The 16,954-nt window shown below is 42.3% G+C and overlaps 1 protein-coding gene and 1 pseudogene across 1 annotated transcript; both read right to left on the bottom strand.

Annotated features, from left to right (window-relative positions):
* The window catches only part of LOC111962125 (NACHT, LRR and PYD domains-containing protein 12-like), a 19,506-nt pseudogene extending 13,301 nt beyond the window's left edge, over positions 1 to 6,205 (bottom strand).
* A 6,520-nt stretch (positions 6,206 to 12,725) lies between these two features.
* LOC111962119 (uncharacterized) lies at positions 12,726 to 16,882 on the bottom strand. Its single transcript, XM_023984953.2, has 3 exons — positions 16,490 to 16,882; positions 14,799 to 16,009; positions 12,726 to 13,342 (listed from the first exon to the last, which is right to left on the bottom strand). The coding sequence occupies exons 1-3, from the start codon at positions 16,671 to 16,673 to the stop codon at positions 13,103 to 13,105; spliced, it is 1,635 nt and encodes a 544-aa protein (XP_023840721.1). The 5' UTR covers positions 16,674 to 16,882; the 3' UTR covers positions 12,726 to 13,102.
* Positions 16,883 to 16,954: the final 72 nt, after the last annotated feature.

Here is a 16,954-nt window from a genome sequence, read left to right as displayed (position 1 = left end):
GCTTCACTGTAAGAAACGGTACATTTTAATGACAGCAATGCAGATGATGTAGGCGCGTCTGAAACGTGTGTGAGTATCTACTATAGAGATTGAAAGAGAGCCCACCTCTATCTTTGCCATTTATCGATTCTGTGACAACATGGGGAGCACCATTGCGCTTGATGGTTTTTGTGACTGCACTTGAAGAAACGTTCAAAGTTCTTCAAATGTTCCATATTGACTGACCTTCATGTCTTAAAGTAATGATGGACTGTCGTTTCTCTTTTCTTATTGGCGTGTCTTACTATAATATGGACTTGGTCCTTTACCAAATAGAGCTATCTTCTGCATACCACCCCTACCATGTCACAAACACATTGATTGGCTCAAACGCATTAAGAAGGAAAGAATTTCACAAATTAACTTAAGGCATGCCTGTTAATTGAAATGCATTCCAGGTGACTACCTCATGAAGCTGGTTGAGAGAATGCCAAGCGTGTGCAAAGCTATCAAGGCAAAGGGTGGCTACTTTGAAGAATCTCAAATATAAAATATATTTTGATTTGTTTAACACTTTTTGGTTACTACATGATTGTTGTAGTAATATGTGTTATTTCATAGGTCTGATGTCTTCACTATTATTCTGCAATGTAGAAAATAGTAAAATACAGAAAAACCCTTGAATGAGTAGGTGTGTCAACTTTTGACTGATACTATATACAGTGGGGGAGAACAAGTATTTGAAACACTGCCGATTTTGCAGGTTTTCCTACTTACAAAGCATGTAGAGGTCTGTCATTTTTATCATAGGTACACTTCAACTGTGAGAGACGGAATCTAAAACAAAAATCCAGAAAATCACATTGAGATTTTTAAGTAATTCATTTGCATTTTATTGCATGACATAAGTATTTGATCACCTACCAACCAGTAAGAATTCCAGTCTCCACAGACCTGTTCATTTTCTTTAAGAAGCCCTCCTGTTCTCCACTCATTACCTGATTAACTGCACCTGTCCACACACTCAATCAAACAGACTCCTACCTCTCCACAATGGCCAAGACCAGAGAGCTGTGTAAGGACATCAGGGATAAAATTGTAGACCTGCACAAGGCTGGGATGGGCTACAGGACAATAGGCAAGCAGCTTGGTGAGAAAGCAACAACTGTTGGAGCAATTATTAGAAAATGGAAGAAATTCAAGATGACGGTCAATCACCCTCGGTCTGGGCTCCATGCAAGATCTCACCTTGTGGGGCATCAATGATCATGAGGAAGGTGAGGGATCAGCCCAGAACTACACGGCAGGACCTGGTCAATGACCTGAAGAGAGCTGGGACCACAGTCTCAAAGAAAACCATTAGTAACACACTACGCCGTCATGGATTAAAATCCTGCAGCGCACGCAAGTCCCCCTGCTCAAGCCAGCGCATGTCCAGGCCCGTCTGAAGTTTGCCAATGACCATCTGGATGATCCAGAGGAGGAATGGGAGAAGGTCATGTGTCTGATGAGACAAAAATAGAGCTTTTTGGTCTAAACTCTACTCGCCGTGTTTGGAGGAAGAAGGATGAGTACAACCCCAAGAACACCATCCCAACCGTGAAGCATGGAGGTGGAAACATCATTCTTTGGGGATGCTTTTCTGCAAAGGGGACAGGACGACTGCACCGTATTGAGGGAGGATGGATGGGCCATGTATCGCGAGATCTTGGCCAACAACCTCCTTCCCTCAGTAAAGAGCATTGAAGATGGGTCGTGGCTGGGACTACCAGCATGACAACGACCCGAAACACACAGCCAGGGCAACTAAGGAGTGGCTACGTAAGAAGCATCTCAAGGTCCTGAGTGGCCTAGCCAGTCTCCAGACCTGAACCCAATAGAAAATCTTTGGAGGGAGCTGAAAGTCCGTATTGCCCAGCGACAGCCCCGAAACCTGAAGGTCTGGAGAAGGTCTGTATGGAGGAGGGGGCCAAAATCCCTGCTGCAGTGTGTGCAAACCTGGTCAAGAACTACAGGAAACGTAATCTCTGTAATTGCAAACACAGGTTTCTGTACCAAATATTAAGTTCTGCTTTTCTGATGTATCAAATAATTATGTCATGCAATAAAATGCAAATGAATTACTTAAAAATCATACAATGTGATTTTCTGGATTTTTGTTTTAGATTCCGTCTCTCACAGTTGAAGTGTACCTATGATAAAAAATTACAGACCTCTACATGCTTTGTAAGTAGGAAAAACTGCAAAATCGGCAGTGCATCAAATACTTGTTTCTCCCCACTGTATGTGTGTGTGTGTTTGTCTTTTTACCAAAAAATGCAAACACTATCAGTTAGAATTCATAGCAAGCAGTGTGCTGTTATGACATCATTCTGATGGGATGGGTGGCCAAAAAGAAATGAAAGCCACATCCCCAATAAGCCACAAATATGACCGCATTGAGGCATAATGTCACTGTGCTTCGATGGCTATACGCACCACGCCACTGACTACTACAAGTGTTCATTATCAAATAAGACGGCTCATAATCCAATGCCTTTATCACAGTCAACACACCTTTATTTTAGCTTTCATTAGCTAACGTTTTGCTGCCTCATGGCAAAATGTGTAAAATAGCATGAGCTTAGCTATAAAACTGCACATTTGTCTCTCTGTCCCATTGTAAAATGTGTAGAATTGCAGGAAGTTATCATGAAGAAATAAACTAAACAAGGGTTATCTGGAAGTGTACACATAGATCTTCTCAGATATGGGTTTTGTGTATGTTATCATTTGTGCTTATTAGAAGAATTGAGGGTAACTATAAAGCTAGCATCTCACCTTTGATCTGTAAACGCTTCATCACAGAACCTTCCAATCTCTCCCTCCTTTGGTTGCGTCATAGACCGATCACTCTTCATGGACACACAGCTGGGCACAGGTGAGACTGATCTTATCTCTTCTCGCTGCTGCTTCAACCTGTAAAAAACAGTGCATCTCAATGACACCAATGCAGATGATGTAGGGCTGTCTGAAACGTGTGTGAGTATCTACTATAGAGATTGAAAGAGAGCCCACCTCCTACCTTTGCCATTTATCGATTCTGTGACAGCATGGGGAGCACCATTGAGGATACATATGCTACCTACTGTGCTGGAGTGTGTGTGTATAGTCTGAACACAGATAAAGCCAAGGTTTGTGATTTACTGCCACCTGCAGTGCTGAAATGTTTGCTCAAGAGTAGAATGCATTGGCTGATCCCTCCTGCTGACCTGGATGGAATTCTGTGATTTACCCATAGGAAATCCCACCATGTTGACTACTTTAAAATGGTGTAAGCCTTCAATAACACTGCCCATGCTAAAACAGGATTTTTGGCAAGTGCGCCCTCTTATCAATCTCTGTAGTGTCAACATACAGTGTATGTGTCATGTGAATATGCCAAAAAAGTACATGCACAAACATTCTTCTCTAACCTCTTAGCTTCAATAGGTGTGGGGTGGTCTGTAAGGACACTCATTTTGGAGGTGGAGGCCTCCTCTCTCTCCCCAGAGAGACTTGTTTTGCAAGCCATGCCCCCTTTCCTATGGGACAGACCAAGTCCGTCCAGGACTAACTTCTGACCATATCAGCTGACCTGTGAACGAACGCAGACATCATACATTATACACACACCACACAGTTAGTGGCAAACACAGGCTGTGTCAAATAACTACCATGATACATACAGACACAAATGAACAATGTTAAAGGTCCTGCACAGTTTTCCTATTTCCCAAGTAAAATAGCACTTTGAGTGACCAAAACATCCCCCATAATATTTTTTCCAGATGAAATTGCTCGGAATTTGAGAAAATGTCCCTTTCTCTCATCTCTAACTTTCAGTTAGGCTGAAGGACCAGTCTGAGTTGGCGGGGAGCTAAAGGATTGACCGTTATTTGAAACGTTTATGTCAAGCAACTTGGACGCAATGTCTTGATCATCTCAAGCAAATGTGTTGATACACAAAGCAACGCAAACAAGATTAAAATTGTACGCAACATCCAACCCTGTCATACATTACATCATATAGTTTCACAAACTTCAACAATTAAAAAAAAAATCTAACTGTTTATGTTGATGCTTTTACAATAACCAGACAAAAAGCTGGCTGTACAATTTAGTTAGCTAGCCAAAATGAAAAAATGAAATCAGCACTGTTTTATCAAGCTAGCCAGGTTGTTCCACCAATTCGGTGCCTTTTGAGAAGTGTAACTTGGTCAAAGAAAACTTTTGATTTCACATCATTTTAACATTTTGTCATAAAGAGCACATGTTCAACCTCAGAAAAAGTTTTTCTATCTCTAAGTTAAACAATTTTTTAAATACTATAGTAAGTACCTTTTTAAATGCCAAATAAAGTAACAGGGTTGACCGTAACAAGTTTGACGATTTAATCTTAAATCAGCCATAAATCACCTTGTGACAGAGAGAATGGATCTTGTTGTGTGCAACAAACAGGGAGTGGCAATTGAATGCATAATTTTTTACAAATTGTTAAAACACTACTGGCCTGTCTATCTATGGGTAACAGGGTTGACGTGGCATGCTCGACCCACTCAGTTTAACACCAGAAAATTGCCAAAAAGAGTAAAACCAGCTCACCTGCTTTTACACTATGATTTGGCTATTAGATGTTTGATGTTTATTTGGATTTTTTTTTTTTTAAGGAATAGTTTCACCATATTAAAAGGAGAGTTCAGTTTACTTAACAGTGTTGACCTTAAAATTAGGAACAGATGTAAATGAATCACTAATCACATTAAATAAAGAAAAATCTTTAGAAATTACTTTGTCAAAGCAACAAAATAACTAGGGCTTTACAATGATGGTGAAATTTGAACCATTTTGGGAATTAAATGTGTTAAAATCTTCCTAGAAGTGACACAGGGTTGACGGAGAGACATGTCAAAATGCTGAATTTTGGAACTTTAGCAAGTCTTTATTCATATATATATTTTAAAAAATCAGATTTATTGAATTCTCCATCTGGTCTATATTAAAGGGCAATTAATTTCATATAACAGGCTTTTACAATTCAATATTGGTGTACAATTTCTACCTAAAATATCAGAGGGACATGAGGGGTTTGGATTTCTAAACATTGAATAATATTAAACATCAGTTATGCTAGAGACATGAGGGGTGCCATAGCTGAGGGTCTACACCAGAAGTTAATGGTTATCTGTAGGAGGAAGGTATGTGATGGGTGTAATTAATCTTGGAATGTCATTTTGTAATATGGGTGAACTATCACTTTAATCGAGCATCTGACGCAATGATGCAATATTTTAGTTATGGGTTTCTGAGATTTCCATTGGTGTATTAATACTCTTAAAATGTGTGGCTAAATGTGATGTCACATCGATTCCCAATAAGCATTACGCAATAAGCAATTTTCCATACTGTGGTCATCCATTTTTTAATCTGGTTTCATTGTAATATCATCCATGATTCTGACTGTTCAGGACTTTTAAGTTAATTATAATAAACAGAAATGTTCACACAAACACATCATGACTATGTAAAAAAAAAAAGTGATCCAGAGAAATCACTTCTAATAATCGTGACACCATACTGCCTTTACTCCCGGAAGCCTACTCCGTCGAACAGTGATCGGTTAAATGTTTATTGTTTCTGTCAACTAAATAATTGTACTTACTGTGTTGTCTTCTCTATGGCTAGCTTTCAATGTTTTCCATTACCTCTCTGCCGTCTTAAAATGGATCCTGCCTGGTCAGCCGGAGAGAAAGTTATGCTTCTGCTTGCACTTCATGTCCTGACATGAGTGAGCTGTCAACACAATAAAGACACACCATCACACAGCTATGGCTAAGTTGACTTCTTTCACAAACTACAAACATTGGATAAACTCTGAAAACACGATACAGTGTCAATAAGACTACTACAATGGCGGCTACAATACTTTATGTGGCTCATTTTGGTTAAGTTAAGAGTTTGTTTGTTTTTGTTGTTTCCAAACTAAGTTTGAACCATGTTCTTGAATGTACACTAGAGAGCAGTATTGCTACAGCGCTGCACTGTAAAACACCAGCAAAGTAGAGGGCACAGAAAATCTGTTCCACTTTATGTATGGAGAAAACCTTTTACAGTGACCTACCGGGTTAACGTCTCCGCTGTTTTAGTCCGTTGGCTCGCACGTTGTAACAGCGTGAATCGAATATGTGCGCATGCGCAGATGTATTGCATCTCGCTCATCACAATATCTGCGGTGTTGCTTGTGGCAACTTCATTTCGCTCAGTCAACCTTTAGTTAAAGGAAATCATAGTTCAGATCCATGATTGACTGATATTGGGAGGGGATGGTGAGAAAAAGAGAGGGGTATGTGAGGAAACAGAAGAGAGGAGAGGACAGCAGAGAAGAAGAGAGAAGAACAGGGGTGAGGGGGTGAAAAGGAGAGCGTTACCCTTATTTATTGTTTTAGATTATAAAGAAATATATAATATATATAAATATAGTACCAGTCAAAAGTTTGGACAAACCTACTCAAGATTGTTGGAAAAGCATTCAAGATGAAGCTGGTTGAGAGAATTCAAAGAGTGTGCAAAGCTGTCATCAAGGCAAAGGGTGGCTACTTTGAAGAATCTCAAATATAACATATATATTTTGATTTGTTTAAACACTTTTTGGTTACTATATGATTCCAAATGTGTTATTTCATCGTTTTGATGTCTTCACTGTTATTCTACAATGTAGAAAATTGTAAAATAAAGAAAAACCTTTGAATGAGTGGGTGTGTCCAAACTTTTGACTGGTAATATATATATATATATATAGCCACCAGGGGGAGACTCGTCGAGGCCTGGTGACAGACGGATCTGACCTACATCACGAGGCGATGGCTCCATCTGCTGGACGTGCCAGGTCTCGACGGGGTCTCCGGCCAGGACTAGTTGGGGCTGATGGGGAGTTGGTGAATAATCAAGGGCTGATTTGCTTACCAGCTGTATAAGTCCCATAAAGCTGCCAGAAGGGCAGCACACAGAAGAGAGAGTGGGGGAAGAAAGGACTCCCGTATAGTTGGAGGTGGTTGCAGAGGTAACAGGAGTGAGTGCAGTTTTGATCCCGACAGGATACAGCCTACTCTGTCCGGGTCTGATCTGTGTAAACGTTTTGACCCAACCCCCTGGTCTGCCACTATATATATATTTTAACAGTTAACACATTTATAATTTGTCAGCATTTCAGAAATCTGCTGATTGGCACAAACACACACACACACACACAGGATTACACAACTGTCTTGTCTGAACACCGTCTATGATACATGGGAGTCAAGGGCTCACTCCTACACAACCCACTCTGTAACCTGTAAAACAAACAAAGAGTTCTTAATTAGTTAAATACTGTTAAGGTTCTTAAGGATATTGTGTCCTTCCCAAAAGTTTAGCGTTGAGCATTGGTAGTTCCTTGGTATTTAAACATATATGTATAAAAAACTGAAAAAGACCATGTTCAGTGCTTTTTTTAACCAGAAACATCAGAAATCATATGCATTTGCTGGGTTTTAAATCAAAACCAGAATGGAAAAATAAAACGACTCAATCCAATGCTTAAATGAGGGGTGCTATTGGTGCACAGAGCAGGGTAGAGCAAGGTTTCTTAAACTATGGGTCAGGACCCAAAAGTGGGCCCTGGGTATGTGAGAGGTGGGTCGCAAGTTATACATTTATAATCACATATAATAAATACTGTTTCTTCTTAATTTGGGTTGTTGGAAGACAGTTCATTCCTAATTTGGGTCTCGAGCTGAACCCCTGAGGTAGAGAATCAGGACATAACACAAAGCATGTCTTATGCACACAAAGGTGATGAGAGATAGAATGCTGTATTGGTCAGAGAGCAGACTGGGAGCAGGACCTCAGCAGAACCCTGACCGGGAAAGACGGTCACCACCTGGGCCAAACTATTGTAACTAACCGACCGTTGGTGTACTTTGTAAAAGCCATTTTGCCAGTCTACTTTCTGTGTAGCAGTGACATTGGTTGTGATGGCAGTGTGTCAAATTCTACTTATCTTACATTTACATTTAAGTCATTTAGCAGACGCTCTTATCCAGAGCGACTTACAAATTGGTGCATTCACCTTATGATATCCAGTGGAAACACCACTTTACAATAGTGCATCTAACTCTTTTAAGGGGGGGGTTAGAAGGATTACTTTATCCTATCCTAGGTATTCCTTAAAGAGGTGGGTTTCAGGTGTCTCCGGAAGGTGGTGATTGACTCCGCTGACCTGGCGTCGTGAGGGAGTTTGTTCCACCATTGGGGTGCCAGAGCAGCGAAACAGTTTGACTGGGCTGAGCGGGACTGTACTTCCTCAGAGTAGGGAGGCGAGCAGGCCAGAGGTGGATGAACGCAGTGCCCTTGTTGGGTGTAGGGCCTGATCAGAGCCTGAAGTACGAGGGTGCGTTCCCCTCACAGCTCCGTAGGCAGCACCATGGTTTTGTAGCGGATGCGAGCTTCAACTGGAAGCCAGTGGATAGAGCAGCGGAGGAGCGGGTGGGAAACGTTGAGAGAACTTGGGAAAGTTGAACACCAGACGGGCTGCGGCGTTCTGGATGAGTTGTAGGGTTTAATGGCACAGGCAGGGAGCCCAGCCAACCAGCGAGAGTTGCAGTAATCCAGACGGGAGATGACAAGTGCCTGGATTAGACCTGCGCCGCTGTCCTGCGTGAGGCAGGGTCGTACTCTGCGAATGTTTAGAGCATGAACCTACCAGGAACGGGTCACCGCCTTGATGTTAGTTGAGAACGACCAGGTGTTGTCCAGGATCACGCCAAGGTTCTTAGCACTCTGGGAGGGAACACAATGGAGTTATGTCAACCGTGATGGCGAGGATCATGGAACGGGCAGTCCTCCCCGGGAGGAAGGAGCAGCTCCGTCTTGCCGAGGTTCAGCTGTGGGAGGTGGTGATCCGTCATCCACACTGATATGTCTGCCAGACATGCAGAGATGCGATTCACCACCTGGTTATCAGAGGGGGAAAGGAGAAGATTAATTGTGTCGTCTGCATAGCAATGATAGGAGAGACCTATGTGAGGATATGACAGAGCCAAGTACTTGGGTAGTATACGAAGAAATAGGAGAGGGCCTAGAACAGAGCCCTGCAGGGGACACCAGTGCGTGAGCAGCACGTGGTGCGAGACACAGATTCTCGCCACGCCACCTAGGTAGGAGCGACCTGTCAGGTAGGACGCAATCCAAGCGTGGGCCCGCGCCGGAGATGCCCAGCTCGGAGAGGTGGAGAGGAGGACTGACATGGTTCACAGTATCAAAGGCAGCCGATAGGTCTAGAAGGATGAGAGCAAGAGGAAGAGAGAGTTAGCTTTAGCAGTGCGGAGCGCCTCCGTGACACAGAGAAGAGCAGTCTCAGTTGAATGACTAGTCTTGAAACCTGACTATTTGGATCAAGAAGGTCATTCTGAGAGAGATAGCAGGAGAGCTGGCCAAGGACGGCACGTTCAAGAGTTTTGGAGAGAAAAGAAAGAAGGGATATGGTCTGTATTTTGACATCGGAGGGAATCGAGTGTAGGTTTTTCAGAAGGGTACAACTCTTGCTCTCTGAAGACGGAAGGGACGTAGCCAGCGGTCAAGGATGAGTTTGATTGAGCGAGGGTGAGGTAAGGAGAAGGTCCTCCGGAAATGGTCTGGAGAAGAGAGGAGGGGATAGGGTCAAGCGGGCAGGTTGTTGGGCGGCCGGCCGTCACAAGACGCGAGATTTCATCTGGAGAGAGAGGGGAGAAGAAGGTCAAAGCACAGGGTAAGGGCAGTGTGAGCAGAACCACGCGGTGTCGTTTGACCTTAGCAAACGAGGATCGGATGTCGTCGACCTTCTTTTCAAAATGGTTGACGAAAGTCATCAGCAGAGAGGGAGGAGGGGGAGGAGGATTCAGGAGGAGGAAGGTGGCAAAGAGCTTCCTAGAGGTTAGAGGCAGATGCTTGGAATTTAGAGTGGTAGAAATTGGCTTTAGCAGCAAGACAGAAGAGGAGACATGTAGAGAGGAGGGAGTGAAAGGATGCCAGGTCCGCAGGGAGGCGAGTTTTCCTCCATTTCCGCTCGGCTGCCCGGAGCCCTGTTCTGTGAGCTGTTCTTGAGATCTTCATCATCAAAAGTCTCTGCACTCCCAATGACTAAGGCAGGGATGACCACTCTTTCTGTACATGTTCCTGCTCTTGGAAGAGAAACTTGTGTTGAAGGAATAAGAGAGCGAAAACAGAAGAAAAGTAGGCAGCTTGAACTGGACATCAAAGATCTAGCCAAACTAGTGTCCTCAATGTTTAAAATCAGTGAGGAGAGGAGCGACATGAAAGCTCCCACTAGGATGGACTCAACAAAAAACCTCAGGCCTCAATGGCTAACACTGAAACAAAACCCAAGCTCCTGTCCCATGTCACACACTCAGAATTTGCAGCCTTAGGATATACACACAGGAGGACCAAGGACAATATTAATCCTCCTCCGGACCCCATGACTCTCTTAGGCCTCCGGTCCATGTCTCAATCAGACCCCCAGAAATGTTTGGGCTCAACCATGTATCTGTCAAAGCCCTTGATTCCACCAGTAGACTCAGGCCTCTTTAACCCCATAAGTCAAACTCTCCTAATGCTATCGGAAAATACACCGCATGCATGTAGTATGATCTGGTCACTCAGAGAAACAGTGTTCAAAAGAAAGGAAATGCGCAAGGAGAAGATCACCTTTCTACAGGAAGATGGATCTATTCTGGCTGCTCATGGGTTGCAAAAAACGTTCAATAAATTCTGTGGTTTCCCAGAAATTCTGGTTGGAGAATTCCAGATTTCCTGCTTTTTCCCTTCTGATTCCGTAAAAAAATAGGAATTTATTGAAAGTTCCCGGAATTTTGCAACGCCAGACAGACATACAGTGCATTCGGGAAGTTCAGACCCCTTCCCTTTTACCACATTTTGTTACATTACAGCCTTATTCTAAAATGGATTTTTTTTTTTATTATCCTCAGCAATCTACACACAATACCCCATAATGACAAAGTGAAAACAAGTTTTAGAATTTTTTGCTAATATATTCAAAATAAAAAACAGAAATATCTTATTTACATAAGTACTTAGACGCTTTGCTATGAGGCTCGAAATTGAGCTCAGGTGCATCCTGTTTCCATTGATCTCCCTTGTGATGTTTCTACAACTTGATTGGAGTCAACCTGTGGTAAATTCAATTGATTGGACATGACTTGGAAAGGCACACACCTGTCTAAAGGCCAGTTTTATTGCTTTAATCAGAACAACCGTTTTCAGCTGTGCTAACATAATTGCAAAAGGGTTTTCTAATGATCAATTAGCCTTTTTAAAATGAAAAACCTGGATTAGCTAACACAACGTGCCATTGGAACACAGGAGGGATGGTTGCTGATAATGGGCCTCTGTACGTCTATGTAGATATTCCATTAAAAATCAGCTACAATAGTCATTTACAACATTAACAATGTCTACACTGTATTTCTGATCAATTTGATGTTATTTTAATGGACAAAAAATGCTTTTCTTTCAAAAACAAGGACACTTCAAAGTGATCCCAAACTTTTGAACGGTAGGGTATAAATATCTATATATATAAAAAAAAAAATGTGAATCACATTTTTATTTGGCATAACCCCAACGGCATTGCGTACCCCAGTTTGGGAATACCTGTTCTAGATGATTCTGTGCTTCCAACTTTGTGGCAACAATTTGGGGAAGGCCCTTTCCTGTTTCAGCATGTCAATGCCCCCATGCACAAAGCGAGGTCCATACAGAAATGGTTTGTCAAGATCGGTTTGGAAGAACTTGACTGGCCTGCACAAAGCCTCAGCCCCATTGCACAGCTTTGGGAGGAATTGGAACGCCGACTGCGAGCCAGGCCTAATCGCCCAACATCAGTGCCCAACTTCACTAATGCTCTTGTGGCTGAATAGAAGCAAGTCCCCGCAGCAATGTTCCAACATCTAGTGGAAAGCCTTCCCAGAAGAGTGGAGGCTGTTATAGGAGCAAAGGGGGGGACCAACTCCAAATGAATGGCCATGATTTTGGAATGAGATGTTCGATGAGCAAATGATCAAATGACCAATTAGTAGAAAAAAGATCAGAATTGGACTGCCTGTGTAAACACAGCCTATGGGGCATAGTGTGAAAATAGGTAGGCAACTAGATTTATGTGGAGAATAGGTGAATATTGAAGTGAATGAAGGGACTTTTCTGCAAGATTATACAGAAAATACTGACAGCCTGGTATTGTGGAGATTAATGGACTCATGTCAGCTCTATACATTACATTTCTATCTGCAGCATTGTGAACTTTCACTCCACTGAACACTCCCCAGGTGACCACACCCTCCCTGCTTTGTAGGCACGTCACTACAATCTGAGACCGAAAGCCTTCTGCCTTTACATGGAACGGCCGTGCCCACAAAAGGCATTAAATATAGATGTGACACATTCATTCAAGTTATTGACACGATCCGACTTCTGTGTAGCTATAGTGACAGAGATGTAGGTTTGGTTGACCTCACACAGGAGGGTCAAAGTATACCTCCCACTAAAATAATCACACCAACTGAAGTTTAATTCTGATTCAAGTTATTTCAATTTTAAGAAGTAGACATTTAGTTATGGGCTTTCCAAAGTTCCAATCTCACATTTGTATGCTTTTGAAAATTCCAAATCCAAAGATGAATTACAGACCATTATAGTTATGGTGTCAAACAGGTTGTTTATTAACTACAGTATGATCACAAATACCATCTGTTAATGAATTATTTTAGTCCTAAATACACCACTTATCTGGATAAAGATGAACATTTCAAAATGGTACAAATTCAAACAAGCACAATAGGGCATTAATAAATTACATTGTAAGGCATACAAAAGAACATTACATACATTCATGAGGTTAATAACTATATCCAATATAAAAATCAGTGCAACAGTGTTGAGGTACAGTGCAGGTAGAATTTGATGCCAAATCCTATTGGCCTAGGACCACCATCTTTTCATTATAATTGACCTAAAACCATATGTTGCATCGCAACCAATCAAAAGTTCTCATTAGGAAGGTATGGTAAAACATTTAGAGCTCATGGACTGGTATTGAATGGGCTGATGTTGAAGTGCTTAGCAAATTTGCACGAATCGTGTCTCTGTGTGATTTACTGAAGCAGTAACCAATGGCCTGCTCCGTTTCCCAGATCCTCTTTCGGAACCGGTCTCTATCGCGGGCTAGTTCCTCCCAGGGTCCTTTGCGAGACATCTTCCGGGCAAAGGGCCAAGTATGCATCACATGGACCTGGACAAGTGGTGAGAACCGCACCTAAAATACACAAACAGGTACACACGTGTCAGATGAGAGCATTTGACTGCAGTGTTGGGAGACAGTCACGCAACATTAACTGGAAGTGAACTCTCCACTGACTCATGACTCTCGCATCACATGACAGGTTTAGTCATTACAACCTCTGTTGCTTAACAACAATAAACAAGGGCTTGGGTTAACACATAAGTAAGCCTACAATGTGTACGAGGTAGATAAGTCATTGACTGACCTCACCATCAACTATACTACAAGTTACATTAGGGCGATTCCACACTAACGGGAGCAGGAAATATATTTTTGGTAACTCAGATTGTTCTGGCAATTCTCACATGGAAACTTCATTGGGAAGAAGGCTGTTTAACATGCTTTTTACATTTGTATCCCAAACAATCTGTACATAATACAGACATCGTGGTGGCATTATACTCCTTATAGTGCGCTCTAAAACATGGAGTATGTCTGGATTCTGAAGTTGTTTACATTTATTCAACATTAAAAATATTAATCTCAAAACTACCCCTTTGATTTTGTTCATTTTAAGACATCGTTTGGAACAATATACTCTACAAGTACATCACATTTCCAGAAGGGGCTCTCTGCTAATGCTGAAGTTATGATACATTTCATGAGCATCACCAACAAACACAGTGAGGGGTAAATGGATTCAAAGTGAGCTTCATCTGCTGGTGATTTGCTGAATTCACAATCCTAAAGGAGGGCTGTGATTGGTTAATGACCTATAACTTCATTTTCTATGTATAAAATGGATTATAACATTAAGAAGTACCAGAGAGCCCACTCTGGAAATGTGACATGTTTAAAGAGAATATTGTTCTAAACAATGTCAAAAGTTAGCTAAATCAAAATAGTGTAGCTTTGAGATATTCATATTTAATGTAGAATAAATTCATGTCATTTTTTTCTTTTCAGAATCTAGACATAATCCATATTCGAGAGCTCACTATAAGGAGTATAAATGACACCAAGTTGTTGTTGGTTCACGGGTCTTAAAGGAGGCATGTATAAGTCTACAAAGGGCCTAAAATGGCCATTCATGATTCTCTCAAAAACAGTTTGTGATACAAATGGAAGAAGCATATCAAACATCCTTTCTCGCCCAATTAAGTTTGTGAAAATTGCCAAAACAATCTAGAATATCGGAAAAATATTTGCGCTCCCGCTAGTGTGGAATTACCCATTTTATATATTTGTTTTGTATTTCTGAGTAAATAAGTGGTTCCCCCTTACTAATATTAAGTTTCTAATATTCAAGTATTATGAACTGCATGTCTTGTTTGTTCGTGTTTAGCCAATATGTAAACTTGAGCTATTAATAGTACATAATGTTTGGTTGCAAATGTTTATATGGGCGATGTGATGGCCATGTATCATTTTTAAGGTGGTAAAACTAGAACTATAGACTGAGGGATGTAGAACATGGAAAACTAATAACCTTTTTCAGAGGGTGGTTGAACTTCTCCTCCTGAGGTTGTCCTTGTCCTCCTGTTACTTTAGCTTCAGGTCTCCTCCAGGGCACTAGTGTAGTAGCTGGGTGGTAATGCTGATTTAACTGTCTCTTGGGTAGACAAGGCTTTGTGTGCCTGGTTGTTTGGAAGCTTTTGGCCACAACGTCCCTCTGCTTACCCTGGCCAGGTGGTGTCTGTGTGGGACAGGTCTGTGGGGTGCGTGGGTCTCCAGTGCTGAAGGCAGGTGGCTCTGTGGTTGTAGGGGAACTCTGGAGGCAGGCACGGAAGTTCAGAGGGTGGTAAGGGTCTTCATTTTGGGAGCAGGACCTCCATAGCTGCTCCTCTGTGTCATCCTCAGAGGAGGAAGGGCCAGGGGTCTCACTGTCAATGATGTCAGAAGAACATGAGGTCAGGACTGAGGCCCTTTCAGCCTCCTGGGAGTGTGTAAGTGTTTTGTCTGTGTGAGGGACTGAGCTGGCTACAGATGCCGTGAAACACAGGGGGTTGTATGGGTCGACGGGGCTGGTGAAGAGCTCCCAGAGCCTCTCGCTCTCCTCTTCGTCCAGGTCTGCGCACGAACCATCAGAACTCCCCCAGCTGCTTTCGCTATCTGAACGACTGGTCCAGATGTTCAAGCCACCGAGGGTCTCTTGAAGTTCTTCACCCGGCCGGCTGGACAAGTTACAGTCGAGGCCGCCTCCAACTTGATCTTCATTTTTTGTTTCCCCCATATTGGAGCAGCTTGAATTGCAGAGGGGGAAAGAGAAGGGCTTGTAAGGGTCGCTGGAGATGGCCAGGGACTCGCAAAGTGCTTTACTGTCCTCACTGTCAAACGCTCCCATGTTTCGGTCATCCTCTTTACCCCAGTAAACACTCAGATCATCTTCGGTGGTGTCATGTTTGGTTTTGAAGTCAAACGCTTTCTCCTTGTTGTTGCGAGACATTTCATCCAAGCTGGAGCTACAATCAGTGCTGCTCACTAACAGGTTACAGTCACCTGGAAAGCCCAGTTTCCAGCTGGGGTGGTGTCCAAGGTAAAGTCCATAATCGCTATCCATCATGGCATGGGACACAAAGTCGTCCACCAAACTGCAGTACATCACCTCAGCCTGTAGGCTGGACAGAAAGGCCCCTGTGTGGGAATTTCCAGAGACAGAGTCGATTCTTAGGTGAACTTCAAACCTGAACATATGGAAAACTGTTGAAGAAAAAAGAAAAAAAGTTAGGCTACCTATATAATTTGCCAAAACGTCCCTCTTTTTGCCTGATTAACCCATAGACTGTATGGATTAAACAATGTACAAAAATTGTTGACATGTCATACCAAATATGGTAAGTGGTTCTTTGTCCGGTATTGTTATTTGGACAATAACTAGGGTACCAACCCATTCTCCCCTCCAAATGTTTTATAAAATAAGGACATTAATGAACTTGTTATATTGTTACTGTCGCCTGTTTTACGGTACCAGGTCAAAACAAGTTACAATCCGTGCGACCAGGGTCACATTTCCCCACACATACAAAAGGAAGTGAGCTTTCTGTATCCATTTTTTTTTTTTCGCCAGGTAGGCTAGTTGACAAACAAGTTCTCATTTGCAACTGCGACCTGGCCAAGATAAAGCAAAGCAGTTCGACACATACAACACAGAGTTACACATGGAAATGAACGTTACTGTACCTGACAAGAAACTGTAGTAAATGACATGGACCAACAACCGTAGTTGTTCCCACAGTACGGTCAGTATATGCATGATCCACGGTAGGAGTGCCATACCACCGTCGCCAAACCTCTCCATCGCAGTTCGATGAGAACTAGTCGTAGAAGAATTGATGCCACTTGATGCCATTTTAACTCGAGCCATGTCTATGATTCGAAGAATTATCCTCACGTATTCTGATATCGCTCGTCGAAAACAACTAGATTAATCTCCCTCGTCAGTTGTCGTACTGTATGAAAAGGCTTCATTTCCCCCTTAAGTATTACTTTCTACGTATATAAAATATCTCAAATGTTGACTAGTAGTGCAGGCATATTTTCAGTTGTGATGTTGTAGTAGAGTGAATGTGGAACGATTGCGACGACACTATCCTTAAATAATCAAGTTCGCGTCGTCATATCATGCTGTGATTGGACACGGTAAGC

The sequence above is a fragment of the Salvelinus sp. IW2-2015 genome, linkage group LG4q.1:29, assembly GCF_002910315.2.
Source record: "Salvelinus sp. IW2-2015 linkage group LG4q.1:29, ASM291031v2, whole genome shotgun sequence".
Classification (NCBI taxonomy): domain Eukaryota; kingdom Metazoa; phylum Chordata; class Actinopteri; order Salmoniformes; family Salmonidae; genus Salvelinus; species Salvelinus sp. IW2-2015.
This window is presented reverse-complemented; position numbering and strand designations above follow the sequence as displayed.

What these genes read in the sequence shown, in the direction of transcription:
- LOC111962119 (XM_023984953.2), bottom strand. Translation starts at nt 16,673, where the DNA reads ATGGCTCGAGTTAAAATGGCATCAAGTGGCATCAATTCTTCTACGACT. An exon ending in TTACTACAGTTTCTTGTCAG is followed by an intron (nt 16,010 to 16,489) that starts GTACAGTAACGT and finishes TTTCTTCAACAG; the next exon opens with TTTTCCATATGTTCAGGTTT. An exon ending in TCAACCACCCTCTGAAAAAG is followed by an intron (nt 13,343 to 14,798) that starts GTTATTAGTTTT and finishes TGTGTATTTTAG; the next exon opens with GTGCGGTTCTCACCACTTGT.